Raw genomic sequence first — 25175 nt, forward strand, 5'->3', positions numbered from 1 at the left:
GCCCCAAACACACATTGTACCATGCCTCCCCAACACACATTATACCTTGCCCCCAACACACATTATACCTTGCCCCCAACACACACATTGTACCATGCCCCCCAACACACATTGTACCATGCCCCCCAACACACATTGTACCATGCCCCCCAACACACATTATACCTTGCCCCCAAACACACATTATACCTTGCCCCCAAACACACATTATACCTTGCCCCCAACACACATTATACCTTGCCCCCAACACACACATTGTACCATGCCCCCCAACACACATTGTACCATGCCCCCCAACACACATTGTACCATGCCCCCCAACACACATTATACCTTGCCCCCAAACACACATTATACCTTGCCCCCAAACACACATTATACCTTGCCCCCAAACACACATTATACCTTGCCCCCAAACACACATTATACCTTGCCCCCAACACACATTGTACCATGCCCCCCAACACACATTGTAGGATGCCCCACAACACACAATGTACCAAGCCCCCAACACACATTATACCTTGCCCCCAACACACATTATACCTTGCCCCCAACACACACATTGTACCATGTCCCGAACACACATTGTACTATGCCCCCAACACAAAATAAACCATGTCCTCCCCCCCCTCCGTACAATCATACATATTGAGTATGTTTATACCATGTGCCACCTGTAACCAATTCTTCTGATACAAAGAAGCCAAATCAAGCACAGGACATCTGTCTATAACACTTCGATCTGATACCTTACTCCATGCATGCTTATCAAATACAGTAAACTACTGTCATAACAAACTCAAAAGCACCACTAATTTTATTTTGTTATATGCGAGTTTGTTATAAACATGGTTTACTGTACAGCGCTTTGAGCACGCTTTAGGGCATGGATTTGGTGCAGTATAAATAAGCACATTATTATTATTATTATTATTATTATTATTATTATTATTATAGTTTACTAGCTAGTCACTCTCAATGTCTATGTATACATCATTGTAGCTCATGTAATGTAACAACACTTGGAATATCCTTATGGTCACCGCAGGTTCACCTGTCTCAGCCTTATTTGTATCCTGCTATTCATTCCTGAAGGTTGAGAACACACAACAAGTGGAAAAAGTAACGTTTGGGAGAGAAATACACATTATCACTCAAACAAAATTTACTTTCAATCCTTATCAGTTGTCAATGTTTAAGGTGTATCATGGTTTTGTAATTAAATTTTAATAATATAACCAATGTTATATTTGGGATAACACTTTCTTAGTAAAGTCCAGATTCTAGTACTTTTTTGGGTTGAGTCCTGTCCGGAATTCGAACCCACACCTGCCAGGGTGAGGCACCTAATCGCCAGCACACAAAGTCAGCGATCTAACCCACTCAGCCACCGAGGCTTCCACAAAAATGGAAGTCCGACAACTGGTAGTCTAGATCACGTACTTTGAGTACCCCTCTGACAAGTGTAAATTGGCACGGCTCCCAAGGCCGAAAGCTATGAATACACAATGCCATTTTAGAAAGTGGTCAAATGTAACTAATGTTATATTTGGGAGTACACTTTCTTCGTAAAGTCCAGATTCTAGTACTTTTTTTGGTTGAGTCCCGTCCGGGATTCGAACCCACACCTGCCAGGCTGAGTGGGTTAGATCGCTGACTTTGTGTGCTGGCGATTAGGTGCCTCACCCTGGCAGGTGTGGGTCCGAATCTCGGACGGGACTCAACCAAAAGTACTAGGACTTTACTAAGAAAGTGTTATCCCAAATATAACATTAGTTACATTTAACCACTTTCTAAAATGGCATTGTGTATTCAAATTTTAATAATAGTAAATTCAGGCAGGTGAACATTGACCATTTCCTGGAATTGTTACAGTGTGCAACAGGTAGGACACAGCTGGGGTTCACGTTGGAAACAATGATGTCATGTAATCTGCAGGCCATACTGCTGATATATTCATATCACTACAGGTAAGTTGACAGCTGCTTCAAGGCAGTGAAATCATGTACCTTACAATATCTTGTTGGTTGTTGAATTTTAGGTTCATATGAAAACATTTATGTTAACCTGTGTTTATACTGTGTGTGTCGTACAATAGTTTCAAACGTATCATTACCATTTCTTCTGAGCGCCGCATGGATTGAGCATGTACTCATCTTTGTTCCCAGTGAGCACACCCTGCACATTTTCAGCCTCCTGATTGGATGCCAACACCTTAGCCCCACAGTTCTTGGAGGAAAAGTTGATTCGCTGCTTGGACTTGAGAGGAACAGGCATGGACACCACAGGAACTGGCAACAACACGTTGGCATTTCATCAACCAGGAGTATATGTTATGTCAAATATTAAATTATTTTAAATCCAAAGGTAAAAACACCTCCACAGCACTGTCGGTCACCTTGGTAAGGAGCAAAACACAACTGTGTCATAGATACTAAAATACATACATACATATACATGACAGAGCTACAGATAAGCAGCGTATTTGCGTAAGATACCCCCCAAAGATATTCAAAACCCAATTACTTTCAATTAACTTGCATACAGAAACGCATGCATTAAATGAAAAACTCAAATGTATAAAAGCAGCTCGCGTAAATACCCAATGAAGCTTTATCAGCATGCATACAAAGGAGCTAATTTCCGAGAAACAATTACGCCCTAATTTACTTTCCGAGTCAAGCCTATATATTTAAAACAGTCATATACATCTAAAACATTATTTCATTTCTTTTGACTCTTAAAATGTTCACTACTTTGGGAAAAAACCCAATAGAGTGATGAATAGATGAGTGAAAAAATATTGGTTACCCAATGACAAATTTAATAACCCAATTAAAATACAAACCCTAGAGTAAAAACTCAATTGCTCAAAAAGATACCTGGAGCTCTACTTATATAGATATACAAAACAAACAGACAGATATGAAAAAAGTAACTAAATTTCAACAAGGTTTCTTAATCTGCTACAATGACAGTCACATGTAATGTTGACTAGTTGAACAACAGCTCACACTCACAAACTGTAAACTTTTATCCATATTGTCAGTCTGAAATTATGTCGGTTTCTAATTCACCACATACCTTCCCAATTCTTTCAAAGTTCACAGAGTTCAATTTTGAACTAATTCTCATAATGGTGACAAACATATAAATAAACTACCACCTACGTTACTGTAACTGTGTTATGCCCTGCAGTGTGTAACCTGGTACTTAGGGGAGAAAATTCTCTGTATTAATGAGCAAACGCTTTAAACACTAGGCCACCCGGCCAATCATGCCATATTGCACTTTACTTTAAATGCCAAAAATTAGTAAAATGTAAATATATTTTTACATTTGTATACTTATCCTGCATTACTCCTTAATGCATTCACTGCTTACCTTATGACAACTAGAAGGACAGCGCAACAGCCATGGTCTTGGGTGACGAAAAAAAGTTGTTGTTCTGAAGTCCCTGTTACTGACCCTCGCTGCTGTCCTGTGATTTTACGAAAGTTTTTACTTATCCTGCATAAATCCTTAATGCATCTGTTATCGGATGGTTTGGAGGAGGGTAAACCCTCAGTATAACAGAAACCTCAATAATTCACACCCTGAAACACCAGTTGGTCGATAAAGCGTGAAGCGGAAAAGTTCAGAAAAACACAATTACGGTATGGTTGTTCAAAAATCAAAACGAATGAACATAGGAATTAAAGAGAAATTCCCTATTCACATTTAGTGATAAAGAAAAAAATAGCTAATCAGCTAATTCTTTACTCACTACGTCATAGAGCCGTCGTTGACAAACAAGATTGTCTAATATTCTTCCACTGGTGGAAACTGAGTGACTGCACATGGAAGTAGGCTGGCTCTGTATAGGGCGAGTTCATTATTTGCATCAGGGGTTGGTAACCTGCTGGGTTACAACCAGAGGGCCAAAACTTTGCACGCCTTTGATGTACTCGAGAGCCACAACACGAAGATAATGACTATTGAAAACTGTGTCAAAGCTCCAGAAATATCCTTCCGTGATTGTTCTAATAGAACAATTGCAGTGTAGACCCATGGTAAAGGCTAACACCCTGAGATCGTGAGGGTAATTTGCTCTCGGCAGATTCCATTTTGGCGTTCTCTTAGCCTCAAGGATGACTGCGCCTAACCATAGGGATATGGCGTTTGCGACTAACTTCGGGCGTGGATGTAGTAAACACGGGTATAAATAACTGCTTCATCGAACCATGCCTAGTCCTGGAGCGGTGAAAGAAAACTCGAACTGCTCGCACCAAGCCCAGGAGAAATTCACCTTCAATGGTCGATATTGGTGGGATGGTGAAGGAATGATTGGGTTGGCCTGGTAGTTGATTTTAGCAATAAAATCCCAGCATAACCGGAGATGTACTGCTCCATGCGTCCCATGCTCAAAGCGGACCCGGGTGGTGTCTATCGCATGTAGTTCGCTCACCCGTACTGCTATGGCTTATGCCAAGAGAAACCATTGTTTCCTTGTTGAAGTCATAAAATGAAGATGCATAGAGGGCCTCGAAGAGGGCTCTCGCAAACCTCGAAGTAGTGAGTGAGTGAGTATGGTTTTACGCCGCTTTTAGCAATATGTCAGCAATATCACGACAGGGAACACCAGAAATGGGCTTCACACATTGTACCCATGTCGGGAATCGAACCCACTTCTTCGGCGTGACGAGCGAACGCTTTTAACCACTAGGCTACCCGACCGCCCCTAAACCTCGAAGTACCACATTCAAGTCCCAAGCAGGTGGGAAGAACTTCTGATCCTCAAGACTGTATAAGCGTAATAGGGCTAGTTCCTTGACCTTAATCACCTTGTGATTTTCTGGAACAGCCAATTAATGCAACCAATTATCTAGTAATGGTGCCACCTTCAAATGGTCTTTGGGTACGCAAATGTAGGAGGTATTCCTCTAGGGATTGTTGTGATGCAATCGTAGGGTCTTGATTCTTTTGTCTTGCAAAAAGTCTCAAATGATCCCCACTTGTCATTGTATAGTCCTCTGAGAGAGGAACGATGAACTAAAGCTATATCTTTGCTGCCCGTGCCAAAAAAAACCTTTGCACTTAAACACGTTTTAAAGACAAACCATGCGTGAAGACGTTGGGTGAGGCAATTTGCTGTGAGGTTGATGTAGGTTGGACCATTGTGGGAGGGGTAGTGGATCGTCTTCTGCTAGATTTTTCTGAGCTCGACGAACCACCCTCTCGCCGGTCACAAGGGCGCGACCTAAGTGAGAGCAAGATACCTTGTCTCCTTGATCCCTTGTATCACCTTGGAAAGTTAAACTGGTGTATGCTTTTAGCCCTTGGGATGCTGAACGCGCCCACCGCCCAAGTCTGCAGATCCGGTAACGGGGACACATACATCATGAGTTGGTGGTAAGTAGGTAAGGCAAGTAGCAAACAAGTAGATGTTTGGTTGCCTGAACTTCTGAAGCAGTAACTGGAATGCTTCTGTGAGAAGTTTCCACTCGGTGGGAGGTATCCTGTTTGGACGTGATAAGGCATCGGCCAGTATGTTTCGACATCCGGGGATTTGCTGAACTATGAACTATAGTTGCAGCCGATCCACTCTATGTAAAAATCTGAAAGTCTGTTGAAGTAGAGAGTGGGAGTGCGTTGTTCCCTGATTGAGCAGGCACCACACCACAGTGCTGTTGTCTGTGGATATTGCGAGTTGGGTTGACTGCAGTTGATTCTGCCAATGTGATATGGCCAGAAGTAAAGCTTCCAACTCCAAGTTGTTTATGTGCCACTTTCGCTGAGTGCTTGACCATAGCTCTGAGGTTGTCTGGTCTTGCAAGTGATCATCCCACCCCTGAAGGGAGGTGTCCATGAACAGGTGTCTATTCGCGGAAAACCCGAATAAAGAGACTCCTCCTAGGACATTCAACTCCACCAACTGAGGTAAGGCCTTAATTCAGCCAGTAGAGTGATGGCCTTGAATGGATCCTGACTCCTGATGTAAGGGTTCAGGAAATGATGAATTGGTCGCAGTTGTAAGAGGCCTAATGTTGGCATGTGTTGATGACTCTATCTATCTACGACTCGAAACCAAGTGTAGATATGCAGTTATTGGCTTCATTACTCCTGTAAATAGCCATAGGGTCACTGAAATGCCACATGGGAACAGGTAGTGAACTCCATTGAACTGGACCTGAGGACTCTGCGGTTGGGATGGATAGTCGAGACTGATCAAGGATCAAACGCATTGATGTTGATTATGATTCTACGTGGTGAGGCGACAATAATGTGGACGCTTCAGATAACGTTTGTTGAGAGACTGTGGATCATTTTCATCTTGTCTGGATCCTTCATGGACACCGTCAGATGTGAAGATAAAACCCCGGTGTAAAGACTGGGTTGTGAACCAACTCTACAGTTCTTCTCACCAACAGTATGTCTATGTTGGATTTTCCAAATCGAACTGTGGTCAACGGTGGGGTTACATCTACATGAATACGGAAACCATAAAAGAGACGTGCTCTAGAGTCTTGAGCACAGTGTCATTCCAAGCGTTTTGGGAACTTTTTGGGTGCATGTCTGCGATCTGTTTATTGAACAGGGGAGTAGATGACCAAGGTTGACGTAGCAGCCTGCCCTTGAAATCAGAGTCCCAGTTGGAAAAACTCTAAAGTCTAAAGACGGTAATCTCCACCAGGGCGGCCTCAAGATGAACATTCCTGTGGTCAATCTGACGCTGTAGGAAAATTACCATAGTTTGGAAGAGCTCTAATCAGATAGGGTTATCCTCTGATAGATCCTGGTCAACCGCAAGCACTGACGATGTTGGTGGCTTAAATGACGGAGCAAATGTAAGTTTGGAGAAGTTTTCCTCCAATGACCTAGTGGTGTCCCTCTTATTTTCACCTTTACCAGAGGAAGGCGTCACTGACACAAGATGGTCTGCTACCCAATCAGGTACTTGCGCTAAGCCGGTGAACTGCTCCGGTGCGTAGTGCATCCTCTATCAGAAGGCTTTGATGACCTCCCTGGATAAGGAGCCAGGTGCTGATGTTCCCGTACGTGCTTGCGTACTAGCGCTGCTCAGCGAAGTATGCTGTACCAGAAAGCACATTAGGCGTTTGGTATATGTAAGGCACAGGTACAGGTGCAGGTGCTTACACTTGTGCCAAAGTTGTTGGAACATCTCTAAGCTGATCATGTGCCAGTTGCATACACTGTCATTGTAGAGACCTTTATTGGTACACAGACGCTGCGCTCAGCGCAGGTCTATGAGACAAGGTTCATCGGTGATGACTGGATCATTGTAGAAGCGCTTGGACCATTGTCCAATTAGCTTTCGGGAACGGTGTTGACGCCTGAGAACACGTCTGCTGCGTTGGATATGTTGGAACAGCGCTAAACTGATCATGCGTCGCCTGCGTAACATTTACGCTGAAGTCATTGTAGAGGCGCTTGGGTAGTAGTCAGGTGCTGCGCTCGGCGTGGATAAGTGAGACCCAAAGCTCATTGGTATTGACTTGACCATGGCTTGGGTCTGCGCTTCGCCCATATATATACGCAACTCACTGTTAAGCCAAAGCTAGTAGTATTTAAGAACACAAGAATATGTTATACATACGAAGCTGAGAATTGTAAACAATTTGACTACCTTGGCAGGCAAACAAATGTAACACAATTCAAAATGGCGGCTAAAACAAATATGTGGCAGGAAAAAAGACAGAGTCTTTTTACGCCTACTTAATTCACATAAAACTACACAGCATGGTGAAAGTAATATGAAAAGAATACATCACCCATCGCAGATCAATTTTAGGATTGTAGACGAAAACTGACGGTCTAAACTAATCCAAAAGGAGAGCTCCACTGGGACACATCCTTGCTGTAGTGCGACAAGCAGTGATGTGAAGAAGGTGACCTTAGGTGTCATCAAGGTCACAGGACAGCAGCGAGGGTCAGTAAAAGAGACTTCAGAACAACAACTTTATTTCTTCACACAGGACCATGGCTGTTGCGCTGTCTTTCTAGTTGTCGTAAGGTAAGCAGTGAATGCATTAAGGAGTAATTAGTAAAAAATAGTCAATTTTACCTTTTTGGACTTTACAAATTGCATATTCATAAATAAATGTATAAAATTATTCACATTTCCAATGTACTTGAAACCAGTCTACCATTGTTTTTTGCTATCAAAAGTCTGCAGCTAATTAACTGTTTGAAGTCAAATATATTTTGCGCAATTATGAAATAAAGAAACAAGAAACACACCAATAACCTGGACGCTTGTGGTACACCACTCAACAAATTTGTTAAATCTGATATTTAACCACTAGCCCATATCAAAGTCTAGTTTTCACCCTTGCCATTTCAAGCCAAATTTTCAGTGCTAAAAGATGATATCAATAGTCCAATCAAAGGAGCTTTTACAAAGTCAACATCTGGGTTCAGAAAACGTGGTCACTGCTATGGCCACAGCCATCGCCTGTTGAATTTGCACTCAAATTCCAAACAATAAGCGAAGACAAATATTTTGGTTCACAGTTTTCAATCAATTTGCCCAATTACTTTTATATATTTGAGTGCATACTTGATTCCTTTTAATTCGAACGACTGAAGTGACGAACATGCAGTGGTATTTTTACATGCCCCCCCCCCCCCCCCCCCCCGAGTGTTTCCTGTCAGTGAGATGTGCAGTGTTACTTGATACTGTGTAGTCTGTATGCCTCTATCATTGTAATGATGACATTCGGCAGTAATGAGTAGCTTTACTGTGGTAATCTGTCATTTTCTTTGTCTGTCAGGAATGAAATCTTGAATCTTTTACTGCTATGGAGTTATCTTCGTAAAGATACTCCACAACATAACAGAGATATGATTGGATATCAAGTTAATATCGTACCATTATCAGATGAATGATTTCACTGGGGCAATTAGCCTAGTTAGATTTGAACATTGTTGTTTCTAAGGTTGAGCAGTGGCTTTGTTTACAACTATTCTGGTTGCAGGTGTGTTATTAAACATGTTAAACCAAATGACTGGAATGCCCTAACATGTGAAACCCCTTTATATCACAGCAATACAACATGATTGCCACATACTTGCCACGTCCAGCAACATCACTGCTACATATTTACACATAATATTTTATCACATTTGTTTTCCTTCGGAATCATCCTTTTGAATTCTACATATTAATTTTCCATGCTTGCTTTATCCATCTATAAAGGACAACAGCTAATAATGTGGGGCAACAACATAAATCATAAAATCAACATTTATCTTCAATAGGGGCTTAACTGTTTGTCTTCAAAAGTTATATAAAACTTGATAAACAGTAATAATAAAATTTCAATCTTGGGAATTCCCTGAATAATCGATGACATCATTGGGAAACACCCAGCTTATTTAACTTCCGTCACAAAAAAGATCAGCTAAGATTTGTGTTGTAAGATAATGTTGCAATAGGTTTAAGAAAGCTTCAAGAATAGCTCTTATTGCAGTCATAATTTTTGTCACTGTGTTTCAAGTGTTGTGTGTGACCACTCTATCTTAAGTGTTGTGTGTGACCACTATGTTTCAAGTGTTGTGTGTGACCACTATGTTTCAAGTGTTGTGTGTGACCACTGTGTTTCAAGTGTTGTGTGTGACCACTCTATTTCAAGTGTTGTGTGTGACCACTATGTTTCAAGTGTTGTGTGTGACCACTCTGTTTCAAGTGTTGTGTGTGACCACTCTATTTCAAGTGTTGTGTGTGACCACTCTATTTCAAGTGTTGTGTGTGACCACTGTATTTCACATGTTGTGTGTGACCACTCTATTTTAAGTGTTGTGTGTGACCACTATGTTTCAAGTGTTGTGTGTGACCACTCTATTTTAAGTGTTGTGTGTGACCACTATGTTTCAAGTGTTGTGTGTGACCACTCTATTTCAAGTGTTGTGTGTGACCACTGTGTTTCAAGTGTTGTGTGTGACCACTCTATTTCAAGTGTTGTGTGTGACCACTCTATTTCAAGTGTTGTATGTGACCACTCTATTTCAAGTGTTGTGTGTGACCACTGTATTTCATGTGTTGTGTGTGACCACTGTTTCAAGTGTTGTGTGTGACCACTCTATTTCAAGTGTTGTGTGTGACCACTCTATTTCAAGTGTTGTGTGTGACCACTGTGTTTCAAGTGTTGTGTGTGACCACTGTGTTTCAAGTGTTGTGTGTGACCACTCTATTTCAAGTGTTGTGTGTGACCACTGTGTTTCAAGTGTTGTGTGTGACCACTATGTTTCAAGTGTTGTGTGTGACCACTGTGTTTCAAGTGTTGTGTGTGACCACTGTGTTTCAAGTGTTGTGTGTGACCACTCTATTTCAAGTGTTGTGTGTGACCACTATGTTTCAAGTGTTGTGTGTGACCACTCTATTTCAAGTGTTGTGTGTGACCACTGTGTTTCAAGTGTTGTGTGTGACCACTGTGTTTCAAGTGTTGTGTGTGACCACTCTATTTCAAGTGTTGTGTGTGACCACTCTATTTCAAGTGTTGTGTGTGACCACTGTATTTCACATGTTGTGTGTGACCACTATGTTTCAAGTGTTGTGTGTGACCACTCTATTTCAAGTGTTGTGTGTGACCACTCTATTTCAAGTGTTGTGTGTGAATGCTTTATATCAAGTGCTGTGTGCGATCACTGTGTTTCAAGTGCTGTGTGACTGCTTTGTCAAGCCTGGGGATGTAAGTTCTGCTGTGCGTTCGCTGTTGTATGATGAGTGTAACTGATGTCAAGCTGCTTTAACTAAATTCTGCTGTTTCATCTAAGTTATGTTGTGAGCCAAGTGTTGTGTCAACATTAATTACTGTCAGTAACTCACTTGTGTTGTCTTGTTTTGACTTTTGTTCTTCCTCCAGGACCTTCTGCCTCCACTCAGTGTATGACTGAAAGTCCTGTTGATTATCAGTGGCTACTTTGTCCCTGATGTCAACCTTACTGCCCCCACTCATATCTCTAGTGTCCACACTAAGTTCAGGCTCAGACAGTGATACTGTAGAACTGTCTTCTGATGCAGGCAGTGCTTCATCTTTGCTTTTATCTCCAAGTGTCTCATTAGTTGTCACTGATGAGTGGTGGTCACTGTGCTGCTTTTGTTGAACATCATCACTATTTGATGATTCAGTCTGACTAGCCAATTTTTCCTTCTGAGACGAGGACTCTGTGGGCTCAACATTGCTTTTAATGGCATCTGTTTTAAGATGATCTTGACCATTCTGTGTGTGAGCTCCCCGCTGGTCACTGGGGTCATGCACCTTATCACTGGCTACTGCTGCACTACTGCTGTCCACTGCACCTACTGCCACAACGCTGGCCTCCACCTGCTGGTGTGAACTGTCAGCAGTGATCACCACACTTGGTTGCGCAAGCACACTAGTTGACTCGGGTTTATTCATGCTGCAAATACATGACATTGTAGTGTCCATAAAATCACAAAATAAGGTGCTTGTTTTCAAAATTAGTTTTGGCTTTTGTTAAATATAAATAAACCACTAAAAAGTGAACATTGGAAAAATATACATCTGAAGAACAAAATGTCCTTACTCCATGTACTCTGCCGAATGCAAACTGTCCTTTTCATGACAAGAGGAAATGTAAACACCACAGGCTTAGAGCAATAGTACGACAGTTAACATTTTAAAGAGTGTCAAATGTGGGTTTTTTTACTACGGTTTTTACCACCTCCGAGCCAGAATCTGTAGACAAAAACAAATCTAGAGCCACAAGGTTCTGTAGCTCACCTGCAGTAGGAAGAAATCATTTATTGATGCATCAACATTTGGTGGTGACAAATGAGTCGTCAAAAATGTATCATATGCTTTTCGACATATTAATTACTTACTGCTTATCAAATTATCCTAAAGACACAACAGAAATGTCTGTGCCACCATGGAGGCCATGTTTAAATCACCATTTAGAGAAAATATAGCTGGGATTATTCATACAAAGTCTAAGATCTTTAGACTACAGAGGAGATGTCAAAAATATATAACTTAAGACGGATAGACGGACACTAAACAATGCACCATGACATGACACACTTTCAGTGAGGTCAACTAAAACAAGTCTGGCCTTATGAACATATGGACCTTGGGAGCAAGTGAGTAACATTAGTCTTGTGGCCTCTGTGGCCAATCAGTACCAACACTGATGTCAGCAGTGTGCAACAGCAGGGGACCAACAGGTGATGTATAAGTGTGTTTTTTTTATCCAGACAAGTTAGCACAGCTGGCTTCTATACCTGTGATGGAGATAATGCCAAGCAGTGCAACATCTGTTACAAGGTAAAGCAACATTTTATTTTACTTTTATAAATATAGTTTGGTAATGGTGGCCAACCATTTGTGCTAAATATGGGGTGGGGTGGGGATTTAGATGCTTTAGTACACATAAACTGTTCCTCAAAACATTTTTTAAGATAATTATAATAAAAACAATACAGCACAATCATGACAATAGGATATCTTCATTCTTCAAACTGCTATTAAACACTACCTAAAAAAGGTTAACTTGTTACCACATTCTGCATAATCCTTCTTTCATCTCAACGCTTGATGAAGACTACAATTAAGCCCTCAGTACTTCCTTCTTCATGCTATAGGATCTGACCATGGGGCAGGATGGGCGGTAACAGGTAACAGGCTAAGTTTCTAATATTCCAAATATTAGATATAACAATTAATCTACTTTAGCCTCTTGTCACATTCTGCATTATCCCACAGCTGTATGGAGGAGGAATTAAGAAGTCTCTTGGAACTGGAAGCACATCGGCCCAGTTCAAACAGTGGCAGTAAAGGTGATGAGCGCTTGAACACAAATGTTGGTGTGACAACGTCCATATTTCATGAGGATCTTGAGCCTGTACAGGCAGAAGGGTGGCAGGTGCATGGGCTTCCAAGACAGTAGAACAGAGGCAAAAGAGAACAGCATTCTTGGATATTTCAGTGTGGAGTACCGAGAGAAACAGTCAGTTCCTCTGAAGCTAAACTCCCTACTAATCATGGAAATGACAAGGCAACGGTGCAGTGTTCTCACTGGGCACATGGCAAGATATTTAGTATGGAAGACTGCAGAGTAATATGGAATCCTCCTTCTCGCTGGCCTTGAAGTAGATTTTTGCCGATGAAATACAAACGTGAGTACTAAATGAGTGACACCATGCTGACCTCCACTAAAGGCCACCTGTATGACATCTAGAACAAGGAACTCACTAACTCGGGCTAAGGTTGCCAAAGCCATGTGGAAGATGGTCTTCAGTCTTAGATGAATGAGGTCAGCAGTTTCAAAAGGGGTGACCAAAGCACTCTTACCGTCCGCATAGATCCATCTACTTGAGAACCCTAGGATTTGTAGCTGTCAAAGAGATGCTCCACTATCTGACGTAAGGTAGCTGCACATAGGAGCTGATGTAGCCTGCATCTCAGGTGCCGGAAGGAAGGAGGCTGAATCCACAGAGATAGCACAGTCATGTAAGGTGATCATGTACTTGTGTAGGAGCCACACTGTTGTAGGTGGCCCCTGTGAAGGAGGCTGCATCCACAGAGATAGCACAGTCATGTAAGGTGATCATGTACTAGTGGCATCCACAGAGATAGCACAGTCGTGTAAGGTGATCATGTACTAGTGTAGGAGCCACACTGTTGTAGGTGGCCCCTGTGAAGGAGGCTGCATCCACAGAGATAGCACAGTCATGTAAGGTGATCATGTACTAGTGGCATCCACAGAGATAGCACAGTCATGTAAGGTGATCATGTACTAGTGGCATCCACAGAGATAGCACAGTCATGTAAGGTGATCATGTACTAGTGGCATCCACAGAGATAGCACAGTCATGTAAGGTGATCATGTACTAGTGGCATCCACAGAGATAGCACAGTCATGTAAGGTGATCATGTACTAGTGGCATCCACAGAGATCGCACAGTCGTGTAAGGTGATCATGTACTAGTGTAGGAGCCACACTGTTGTAGGTGGCCCCTGTGAAGGAGGCTGCATCCACAGAGATAGCACAGTCATGTAAGGTGATCATGTACTAGTGGCATCCACAGAGATAGCACAGTCATGTAAGGTGATCATGTACTAGTGGCATCCACAGAGATAGCACAGTCATGTAAGGTGATCATGTACTAGTGGCATCCACAGAGATAGCACAGTCATGTAAGGTGATCATGTACTAGTGGCATCCACAGAGATAGCACAGTCATGTAAGGTGATCATGTACTAGTGGCATCCACAGAGATAGCACAGTCATGTAAGGTGATCATGTACTAGTGGCATCCACAGAGATAGCACAGTCGTGTAAGGTGATCATGTACTAGTGTAGGAGCCACACTGTTGTAGGTGGCCCCTGTGAAGGAGGCTGCATCCACAGAGATAGCACAGTCATGTAAGGTGATCATGTACTAGTGGCATCCACAGAGATAGCACAGTCATGTAAGGTGATCATGTACTAGTGCTGGAGCAACAGCAGGGAGGACAGTCAAGCACCTGATTCAGGAAACTCTTTATCGTATGATGAACATGGTTCAGATGCAGGAAGCTTCAATGTACTGGATAGCCATGCACAAGCATAGAATCCTCAGGTTCACAAGAGGACACAGGCTCATCCCGTACATCACAGTGCAATGGGGAGTACAATGACAACTCCTTGGTAGACTGGAGATGTCTAAGACAATCCCCATCATGTCTTCTAACGTCTGAAAAGCAAAGTCCATAGAGACAGATTTGGCAGGCCAAGCATCAATATTCTAGGTCATAAGGTTCTGGCAATACAGGAAAGACATAACCTGTGTTGGTCGTGGACAGATCGTCTCAATCCACACACCTCACAAAAACTTCTTGGGATGATGAGGCCGTCTTAACCATAGAAAACTCAAAAACACCTTCAAAGGCACAAAAGCATGTGAAACGTTGATAATGAACACACACACTTCCGGAAAACGAGTTGGAAACGACGAAGAATCATTTGAATGCAACTCAACCCACTATTTAGAACAAACTGTGAAGGTGTACAACACTGCACAAACAAACAAAATGTTAAAAATATGATTCATAAAATAATAAAATATGTTGTATTAATATTTAGTATAAAGAATACCAGGAGAATTCAAAAAGAACCCAGACCACCAAAGTCATTGGAGAAAACTCCATTGTTGAGTGAGGCTTCAGAACACATCCATTCAGAAGTAGGACAGAATGAAGATGGAAGTTCTGAGGGCGTAGTTGCTTCTGTCAAGCATGGAGATGAAAGCTTAGTACAGAATGTGCTGACAGGCTAACTCAACAACTGGTATATTCTAAAATATAGAGGAGTTTTGTCCAAAGATTTATAATTTTTCTGAATGTTTTAAGTGTCCGCTAGATTTTAGGCAGGGCCATGAAAGGAGTCCTTTCCTATTGTCAATGTTTATCCATGGACTTGAACAAATAGCATCATCATGTGTTCCAGGTGTACAGCTACACCCTGATGTCATACAAGTACTTTTGTTATTTGCAGACAAAATTTGTCCTCTTTGCGGACACTGTCCATGGGCTGCCAAAACATACTGATGTCGTCAAATCTTTTTGGTTCAACTATCATTTGTCATATAACCTAGATAAGACTAAAATTGTGTTTATCAAGTTTCTAAAAATCATATATTATTATTATTTATTTAAGCTTGAATGTGGGTCATCACAATCATTTCATATCTTGGATTATATTTTTCTGGAGCATTGTCATGTTCCAAATGAATCGAAAACTCATCCATTCAGGCAGAAACAATTCTCTGTGGACAAATCATTACACATGCTGTAACCTCTACCCAATGATCTGTGGCCTAATATATTTGATTCCCAAATTCCGTCCAGTTTGTTTTATGTCACTGAAGTATGGAGGATTAATAAAAATGAGGAAATAGAAGTTGCACAAAAGATTGCACGTAGGCGATTTTTATGTGAAGCAGTCATCATCAAATCATATTGTTATAGGAGAATGTGGAAGATATCCCATGTACATAATTGCATGCTATAAAGTACTGGTGTAAAATAATAACTATTCCAGCATCTTGTTTGGTCAAGAAATGTTACTATCTATTAATGTCTATCATCCAACATTAGTAAGACTTACTGGGTATCAAAAATTAAATTGGGTTTAACGTCTCGTCCAAAATGATTGCACTTACATAGCGACTATTTGGATATGAATGGGAACAGCAGTTCTAAAAGCCACACTGCCAGCTTCTGGCCTGAATGCATACACTTTGTGTAAAATCTTCATATGAGAAAGGGGGGGGGGGGGCAGGTGGCCCAGTCATCTAAGGCGCCGTGATTCGCTGTTCAGAGTTGAGTCCCTTGGGCATGCCAGAAACCTATGATTGAGGGTTCGAATCCTGGTTCGCCCAGATTATGTTTCTAGGTTTATGTTTCTAGGTCAGCACCATGCCCGTGTTCGTGGGTTTCACCAAAGTGGTAAATGTCTGAGACCTGCATCACTTCGGGCTTTCCTCCCACATTAAGCTGACAGGCCGTGATATAACTGGAATACTGTTAAAAGCAGCGTTAAACCTAACTCACTCACTCACTTATATGAGAAAGATTGGCATTAACTCTTTATGGTACATTCAAAATTAATCATGTTAATATTTATTTAGAGTCATATTTAAAAGAAATAACTAAATTCAAGTGCAGGACTGCACTTGCCAAAAACTTAGCTACTCGTATCATGCTTATCTTCTACTTAAATTGTCTGGTCCCACTTTAAAGGGAAAAAAAGGATGGTTTGAAGACATTACTGAATAACTACTGTCAGAATGATCAGTTCCTAAGTAAAGAGATATGTGAAGGAGGGTCTTTGCTGTATACCCATAATACCTGGCTGTAATATGCGGGGATGCACTTGGACTGTTGGCCTGTAGAGTGATGGACTCTCCTTTCCCTGTGTGAACACCAGTGTTGAGTGACATGGAGCCATCAGTGCTCTCCCCTGCTTGTTGTGGTCTTACACTGCAAATAAACAAGATGCATTATTATCCTTATCAGTATATGTCATATTTCTAATGCTACTTTAGAAACATAAAAAAATATATAAAAGCATGAACCTTGGCACACTTGTAGGTAATGACATTCCAAATATTTTAAGACATGGGGCCACCCAAAATAATCCAAATGGCCACCAAAGGAGGAATGAAATTCTCGTGTATCGTGTACAAAATTTAACCACAACATAAATATATTGTGCAAAATTATTAATTTGGAATATATTTATCGAACACTACATCTGTAATATACATAACATTATTATAATAAACTATTTATCTTGATTTAGATATTCTAAAGTGTAAAAAAGTATGCATTTCTTTCTTTTTAGGCATATCTTTATGACATACTTCATTAAACATATACTCAAATGGTCAACAACAGAATATTTAAAGAACAACATTATTATTTATTGAAATAGGTTGTAAATGGCTGATGTTTTGGTTAGCAAGTGAATATTTAATGCAATCACAGTCACCACCACATTTGCAAGTTGTGTACTAATCAACTGTGCTTTTTACACCTTACAACTACATCTCAGAGGCTCTTGGCAGGACTCCGAAGCCTGTGGTAGTTAGTGTAGTCAACAAAAGGTCATAGCCATGTGCCACTGATCTTGTCCATCGCTACTCAGTTGGCATTGGGAGAAGCAAACGGGAAAAAGATGCCACGTTCAAACAAACAGCAAAATTCCTCACAAATGGTAGGCATTTCTGAGCATTGACGAGAACAAGACAAAACTGTTTAAGTTCTCAGCTGAACAAGTTACTTCATTAGAATGAGGAGAGAAACAAAGAATAAACACTCATGGCAAACATGACAAAGGGTCAGATGTTGTCAATAATCTGCATCAATGTTCACATAAAGAAGCTGACACAAGACTCGTTTTGCACGAGTCAAATGGATATGTCTTACCTCTGAATAGCTTTTGGAACTGGCAAACAGTTCAGATATTTGGCTGTTCATGTCCGTATCAGACTCCTTGGACCAGTGAAAGCTTGGTCACTTAGTGGCTCTGACCAGACATCTTTCTTTTGGGGGAAAAACAACAGCATGGGAAACACGAATGTGTATGATGAAGCGACAGAGACTTTCAATCTCATTGATGGTGTACAAACCGAACAGAATGTCGAGAAGATGATTTTGTGGTCTCAATGTATGATCGGCCAGTATCTTTGCAGGAGTAGATAAAGCACGCAAAGACTTATTCACTAAGATAGGTATATCAATTGATTCCATTCCTCCTACATCAGCTGCTTCATACCCGTATGTCAAAAGAGCTGTATTCCAAGCTGGTCACTATTGGGGATGAAGACTGGAGGACGAAACAGACCTTCTCACACAAACTAAATGGGGATGGGTAAGACCAGTAGCATATGGCTGGCTATGAGCCTTTGTTGACTACACTACCACAAGCTTCTCAGTCATGGCAAGAGCTTGAGCTGAGATGTAATTGTAAGTCTGAGAGGCAGTGCAGTGATGGTATACATTGTGTACTGATGGCAAAGTGGTGGTGATCCCACGGCACCCTGTATACTTTGACATCTGCAGTACAGTGGAAAACGGCTCCATTGCCAGTCTTCCAAGATCAAACTCTCCCACACAGCCGCCCCATCCCACTCGGACTACACGTCCGAAGGCTGTCTGGCCGAACCCAGTCTGTACTGGCAGTATACAGTATCCTGAGTCAGATGGAGTTCCCTGCATCAGATCTGAATCATCCAACCATGACAGATGCTCCCCCCAAATGTGGCCACCAGGACAGGGGAACTCTCTCAGCCTGCTGGTGTTCCCCTGGTCAGACCTAATGTGTATCCTGAGTCAGGTGAATCCAAGTTCCCTGCATCAGATCCAAATCACCATGCTGCTCTCTGTTCCGTCCAGATGGTCTGTGCATTGAACAGATCAGGACTTCCAGCAGATTAAGAGTGGTTCACCCAAGGCCTTGAAATGCCCACACGTCCTACATGTTTATGGAGGAAAAGCCATCTTGTCCAACACAACATGTTTACCAGTTTACACCCCCACACCCCCCCCCCCGCTTCCACACAGGCAAGAAGCATGATCTAGTCTTTCTGTAAATACCAAGTAAACTGAACATAAACACCTTCCAACACAAGGTAGAAGCGAAAACTTCCAGTCTGCGCATGTGCAGAGATATAGAATGGGAGACAGTATTAGTATCTCAACTGGTTATGGGAGGTTGAAAGAAAGTGAAGACGACTTCTGGTGACAGCCAAAATAGAGACTCTCTGGCACCGACGTAACAGAGGTTTTGTATTTGTAAGGATTATAAAAGTTAAGATCATAGATGCAAAGATTCAGCTCCATAAACCTTATACATGTTTCAGAGGACAGGTTCAAAATGCAATAACACCAGAAAAATCAAGCTCAGATAAAGGTAGTAAGGAGGTGGATAAAATTCCAAATATGCCCCCTAAAATATGATGTATAAAGTTGTAATATTACATGCAGAATTCACAGTATTTTCACAGTATGTTACCAGGACATATATGTGTAATAGTTTTGAAGAAGAGTTTTATTTCAGAGTCAAACCATGGATGGACAGGCACAATGGATGCAGACTCATGACATAGAGCACAATATAAAACAGTTATATCCTGTAAATAACAATGATGACCTACTAACACAACATTCAGATCATAAATGTTAACTACTGCCCTGAAGGCAGCCATGGAAAGATTGTAAGAAGATATGTTTGACTCTACCAACCGTTCTTTATGCCATACCTCACTAAGGATTATACTCAAATTTCAATCTGAAAACAAGCTTACCTGATCAGAGTAATTATCTTTGCACAGTCAATGGTGACTATCATGACGACAGACCGATTAGGAACTGTTGTCATGACTGCAACATTACCAAGCCAACTATCATGGCTATCAGAATGCTTATCTCATCACTGATCACACACCCGTTCACCATCATCTGATATCACAACAAAGACAATCAGAAGACAATCAGTGTTACCCTTGATACCCACATTATGTTTCAAAATGACACCAATTCAAAGCCTAAACCTTTTGGGTACAAACAGAACTGAACATCTCAATGTACATCCTTCCAAATAATAGTTGCTTCAGTCCATCCAGCACGCGATGTTTGACCCGACAGTCAAACGGATGCTGGAGATGCTGCGCCAGCACATGGTTACATCATGTCAGATGCTGGAGATGCTGCACCAGCATATGGTTACATCATGTCAGATGCTGGAGATGCTGCACCAGCACATGGTTACATCATGTCAGATGCTGGAGATGCTGCACCAGCATATGGTTACATCATGTCAGATGCTGGAGATGCTGCACCAGCACATGGTTACATCATGTCAGATGCTGGAGATGCTGCGCCAGCATATGGTTACATCATGTCAGATGCTGGAGATGCTGCACCAGCACATGGTTACATCATGTCAGATGCTGGAGATGCTGCGCCAGCATATGGTTACATCATGTCAGATGCTGGAGATGCTGCACCAGCATATGGTTACATCATGTCAGATGCTGGAGATGCTGCGCCAGCACATGGTTACATCATGTCAGATGCTGGAGATGCTGCACCAGCACATGGTTACATCATGTCAGATGCTGGAGATGCTGCGCCAGCACATGGTTACATCATGTCAGATGCTGGAGATGCTGCACCAGCACATGATTACATCATGTCAGATGCTGGAGATGCTGCACCAGCACATGGTTACATCATGTCAGATGCTGGAGATGCTGCGCCAGAATATGGTTACATCATGTCAGACTAAGTATTCGGGCACCAAGTTTGCAGATGAGATAAAATAATTGTACATGTAAAGGTTGACATTATTGTTGGGCTATTTTTTTAAGAACTTAGACATGTACATTGGTTCAAGTGAGCCATAATCAGTCATCAAACTAAGCAAGTACTCACCACGTCCATCAAACATATCATTAGGAGACATTGGCTGTTTTCTATTTCTTAATGGTTTCTCCACATGCATGTAGAGCTACAAGAGATGTTACCAATAATTTAATTTGGTATTTGCTACCAATGAGAACTGTTAAGAATTTCCAGATCATCAGCATGACTGGTTGCTAACAATCGACAAGCCATGTAAATCAATTAGTGTCATACACTAGTGATAAAAAATGTCTGTTTAAACTTGTCTTACTATGGTGCCTAGTGTTTCATGCTTGCACAAATTAAGCATTAAAGTGATTGGCCAAAATTGTTTTAGTCGATAAACATGATTGTTCATGCAGCAATTTAGTCAAATTGGATGTACAGTTTGTATGTGTGGCCACACAATGGGATTAATTCTAAATATATATTACAAAGATATAGTATTGAAACATTGTTTCTGTTATCTTTTATTTCTCATACCACATACCATGATATACTAACAGTATATAACTATCATAATTATTCATGCTAAAATGTCTAACAAGGAGTAAAATTGACATTCTCAACATGGCTCTCTGGTTGGTGCATGTTCTGTGACCTGGCTAGATAAGAGCCTGCCAAAGGTTGCAGTAGTGTCAAGAAGTTCACAATGTGATATAATCATGATAACAGACAACAGAAAGGAGAAAGTCGACTGTAGATGGATTTTGAGGAAAATCTGAAACCTGTGAACTAGCCTGTTTAGATTCACCTAAGAGAGTGATTGGAATCTGCCAGTTTCCATGGCAAGTTTCAACATACACTGACACCTAAAATTACAGTTAACTGGAATAATAAATTATTAACTCTAAATAATTAAATTTTCGTTGTGTTCATTGAAATTCGTGCATTCTGATTAGCTGAATTGGTCACGTGTTACTGCATTCATTTCCCAATGAATGTAAAAAATTAAGCCACACCCACTGAGGCGCACTACTTTTATTACTGCGGAATGATGGGGAATCCCAATGTTACAGTCGAGAGTATTCCCTTTCTGCGTATGTGTATCGTCATGCACAGGACATTTAGCGACTTTAATGCATATTCATTGTCCAAACTACCCTTTGAAACTGAAGGCGGAGAATGAATGAAACAGCAAACGTGCAGGCTCGATCGCTTGTTTTTTCCCCGCTTGCCTCAACTTTCTTGTCTTCGGGTTTCATTTCTGACCAGCAATTTTCCTACCGTGTTTCACCGTAATCGGGGAAGTAATGTTTGAATCTGGCGGTAACTGACCATGTTATTTGAAACAGCCGCCTTCTCCCAGAGATATTTCTTCCAGTTCGTTACAGTCTGACTGTTGCAGTTCTTTTCACCTCTTGCCTTAATTGTCAGGTCCAATGAACATTGTTTTGATCCTTCTCTCTGTTGATTGGCTACTTACTGTGTAGGCGTGTCAAGTCATGTGCAAAAATTAAACGATCAACTGATTCATGTCATGCCACAGTATGTATTCCTACACCTGGAATGTTTATCAATCTCGTCTGTTTTGACATATACAACTGATTTTGGTTAAACTATTTTAGATAAACATGTTTCACGTTGTCGAATTTAATTATAAGCATTGACTGTGTATTTTTTTGGTTCATTGAGGTATGAATAGAAAAACCGATCTGGAAACTTTTGGAAGAATACGCTATGCCGATTCATACATTTTGCACATCCATTTTTCGTTTCATATCTCAATGAACCGAAAAAAATACACAGTCAATCCTTAATTAATAATAAACAATAAACTGGATCAGAATCAAGGTGAGTGTTGGTTTTTCACTTCTGTTCCCCTCACTGGATACATGATTATCATGATTATGAACATTGATGTTTCATGAACAGCTGAAACTTCCTGTGATTGGACAATGAGCCAGAATAATGGCAATACCTTATTAAGTTTGGAGCTACAGAGAGTTGATAACACAAATAATGAATTACTTACCAAAGAATATATAACTGCCAACAGAACATGAGCATAGAGACAGGCAGATTACAATCTACATGATGATACATCATTGTCGTTATCATCCTGGTTTCAGCATCATAAACCTTGTTGCTTCAGTGGAGATGAAAAATGGATAATGAGCCCTGACATATCCACACAAAATAGAATTGAATTATTACACAATACACAGGTAATACACATGTGATGAGATGGCTAACCCTATTGTTTTCCCCGTGTTATTTCAGAAATATTCCTTCACCTAATGTTCCAATAACTTTTTGGGGGAAACTATGAGCAAATGCACATATTTCTGTCCATGCATAAGGTTGAATTGATTTTTGTTTATAATGGGACAAGAGGGAGTCAAAACAGTGGAAATAAGTCTTTCCTGTTGATTTATTTCCCTTTAGTAATCAACATTGTCTACATTGTCCAAACAGCATGTGTCACATGATCATGCGCATATATTCTTAATATGATCACATTGAGATGTTTTATTGTTGGATTTTTGTGTATGTGACATTAATTAGTAATGTGACATCCTCCATCACCATCCCCACCCCGAATGTCTTTTGAAAAGTCACACTTGAGCAAGGTGGGGTTTTTTTTATATTACCTAACCAGTCAACTTTGATCATCATTTTAGGAAGAGACCTTACTTTTCTAATGAAAATGACCAATAGTGAAATGAGTCATTATCACATGCACGCTATAACTTGGGGTGGAGATCATTGGTCCTCTGCGATGACAGGTCGCTCGCCAGTCAGGATCAGAAACAGGTGCCTAACCTTGACGATGGGGTTGTTGATAGGAAGTAGTTACCTAACTAGAGCCACAATTGAATATTTTCTCCTTTATTTTCATTCAAGGATCAATGGGCTAAGGATAGAGGTGGGGTAACCTACCCTGTTGCCCCACCCTAACACAACCAACCCTAAGGATCCAAGACAGCATAAATATGTATTTTCCTCTACAAAATATTTTTTCTTGAGACATTTGTCTAGTTATTATTATACTACTGGGTGGTGAATAGATTTTATAATCACAGATAATATGAAAAAAAAATAAAACCCCTGCCCTTGCTTCACTAATTTGATAAGTATTCCGAGCCCACCTAACGTGTTGGTATCAAAAGCGTGTTTGAAATATTAGAGGACGTGTGTCAATGGTAATTGCAAGTTTTTTATAAGCTGTCACTACCTGACAAATAACGAATATAGCCAGACACAGGTGTTCAATCAATGAATCAGACATGAGGTCTTTCTGTCTGTATACTGCGCCTGTGGTAAAATATGAAATGTAAATGTAAAATAAAGACTTACCTTTGAAAATATAAAACTGCCACGAGAATATGAACACTAACACTAAATTTCCTCATTTTCCATCACATCATTGTCTGGAATACAGATAAACGACAAAACATGGTGATCTTCTCAACGTGTTCATAAGTAAACGAGGTCTTCCTGTCAAATACTGACGTGTATTTCAATCGTTTATCTACTCTTGATTCTTAATTCAGCCACCAGGTGATAGAGTGGTCTCCCTTAGTTATAGATCAGTCCATTCGTCCCCACTCGCCCCTTTCCGTAACCTGTCCCGGAATAATACGAGTTGGTCACGAATGCGAAATCATTCGTCACAACTCGCCCCTTTCCGTAACCTGCTTGTCCCCATAACACAAGTTGGTCAAGAATGGATTGGTTGGTGGGTCGGTTTGTTGTGTAACCGCACTCAGCAATATTCCAGCTATATGAAGGCGGTCTGTAAATATTCGAGTCTGGACCAGACAATCCAGTGATTAATATCATGAGCATCGATACACGCAATTGGGATCGATGACATACATAAACAAAATCAGCGAGCCTGACCACCCGATCCCGATAGTCGCCTTTTACGACAGGCATAGGCGCCTTTTTCCGCAAACATGGGTTGCTGAAGACCTATTCTACCCCGGAATATTCTCGGGTCGGTCACGAATGGAATGGGATTTGGTCGAGTTGGTCACGAATGGAATGGGATCGGGACGAGTTGGTCGGGAATGGGACGAGTTGTTCACGAATGGATTGGTATTTTCCGTAATATCCTTCGTTTTCTCACGGATTGACACGAGGAGAAAATAATTAATCACCTGGTTTTAAGCGTATTCTTGCAATACAAATGTATTAATGTGGTTGAAATATGTGAATGAACATACCGTTACTGAAATATCTCACCAGAAAATGGCAACCTACCTGTAGTTTGAGGGTATTATAAGGGAGTGTGTCTGTTAATTCCCCCAT

At 41.0% G+C, this 25175-nt stretch overlaps 1 protein-coding gene across 3 annotated transcripts in view; it reads right to left on the reverse strand.

Annotated features, from left to right (window-relative positions):
* Positions 1-24362, reverse strand: part of LOC139473096 (SUN domain-containing ossification factor-like) — a 56824-nt gene extending 32462 nt beyond the window's left edge. For all 3 annotated transcript variants that reach the window (XM_071255618.1, XM_071255617.1, XM_071255616.1), the window contains exons 1-4: positions 24219-24362; positions 16860-16991; positions 10832-11406; positions 2120-2294 (exon numbers count right to left, since the gene is read on the reverse strand). In XM_071255618.1, the coding sequence (XP_071111719.1) occupies positions 2120-2294; positions 10832-11406; positions 16860-16991; positions 24219-24274 (938 nt within the window). In that variant the 5' untranslated portion in view covers positions 24275-24362. The remainder of the gene's footprint in view (positions 1-2119; positions 2295-10831; positions 11407-16859; positions 16992-24218) is intronic.
* Positions 24363-25175: the final 813 nt, after the last annotated feature.

This window comes from Haliotis cracherodii, unplaced genomic scaffold (genome assembly GCF_022045235.1).
Source record: "Haliotis cracherodii isolate W230 unplaced genomic scaffold, xgHalCrac1.p SCAF_26, whole genome shotgun sequence".
Taxonomy (NCBI): domain Eukaryota; kingdom Metazoa; phylum Mollusca; class Gastropoda; order Lepetellida; family Haliotidae; genus Haliotis; species Haliotis cracherodii.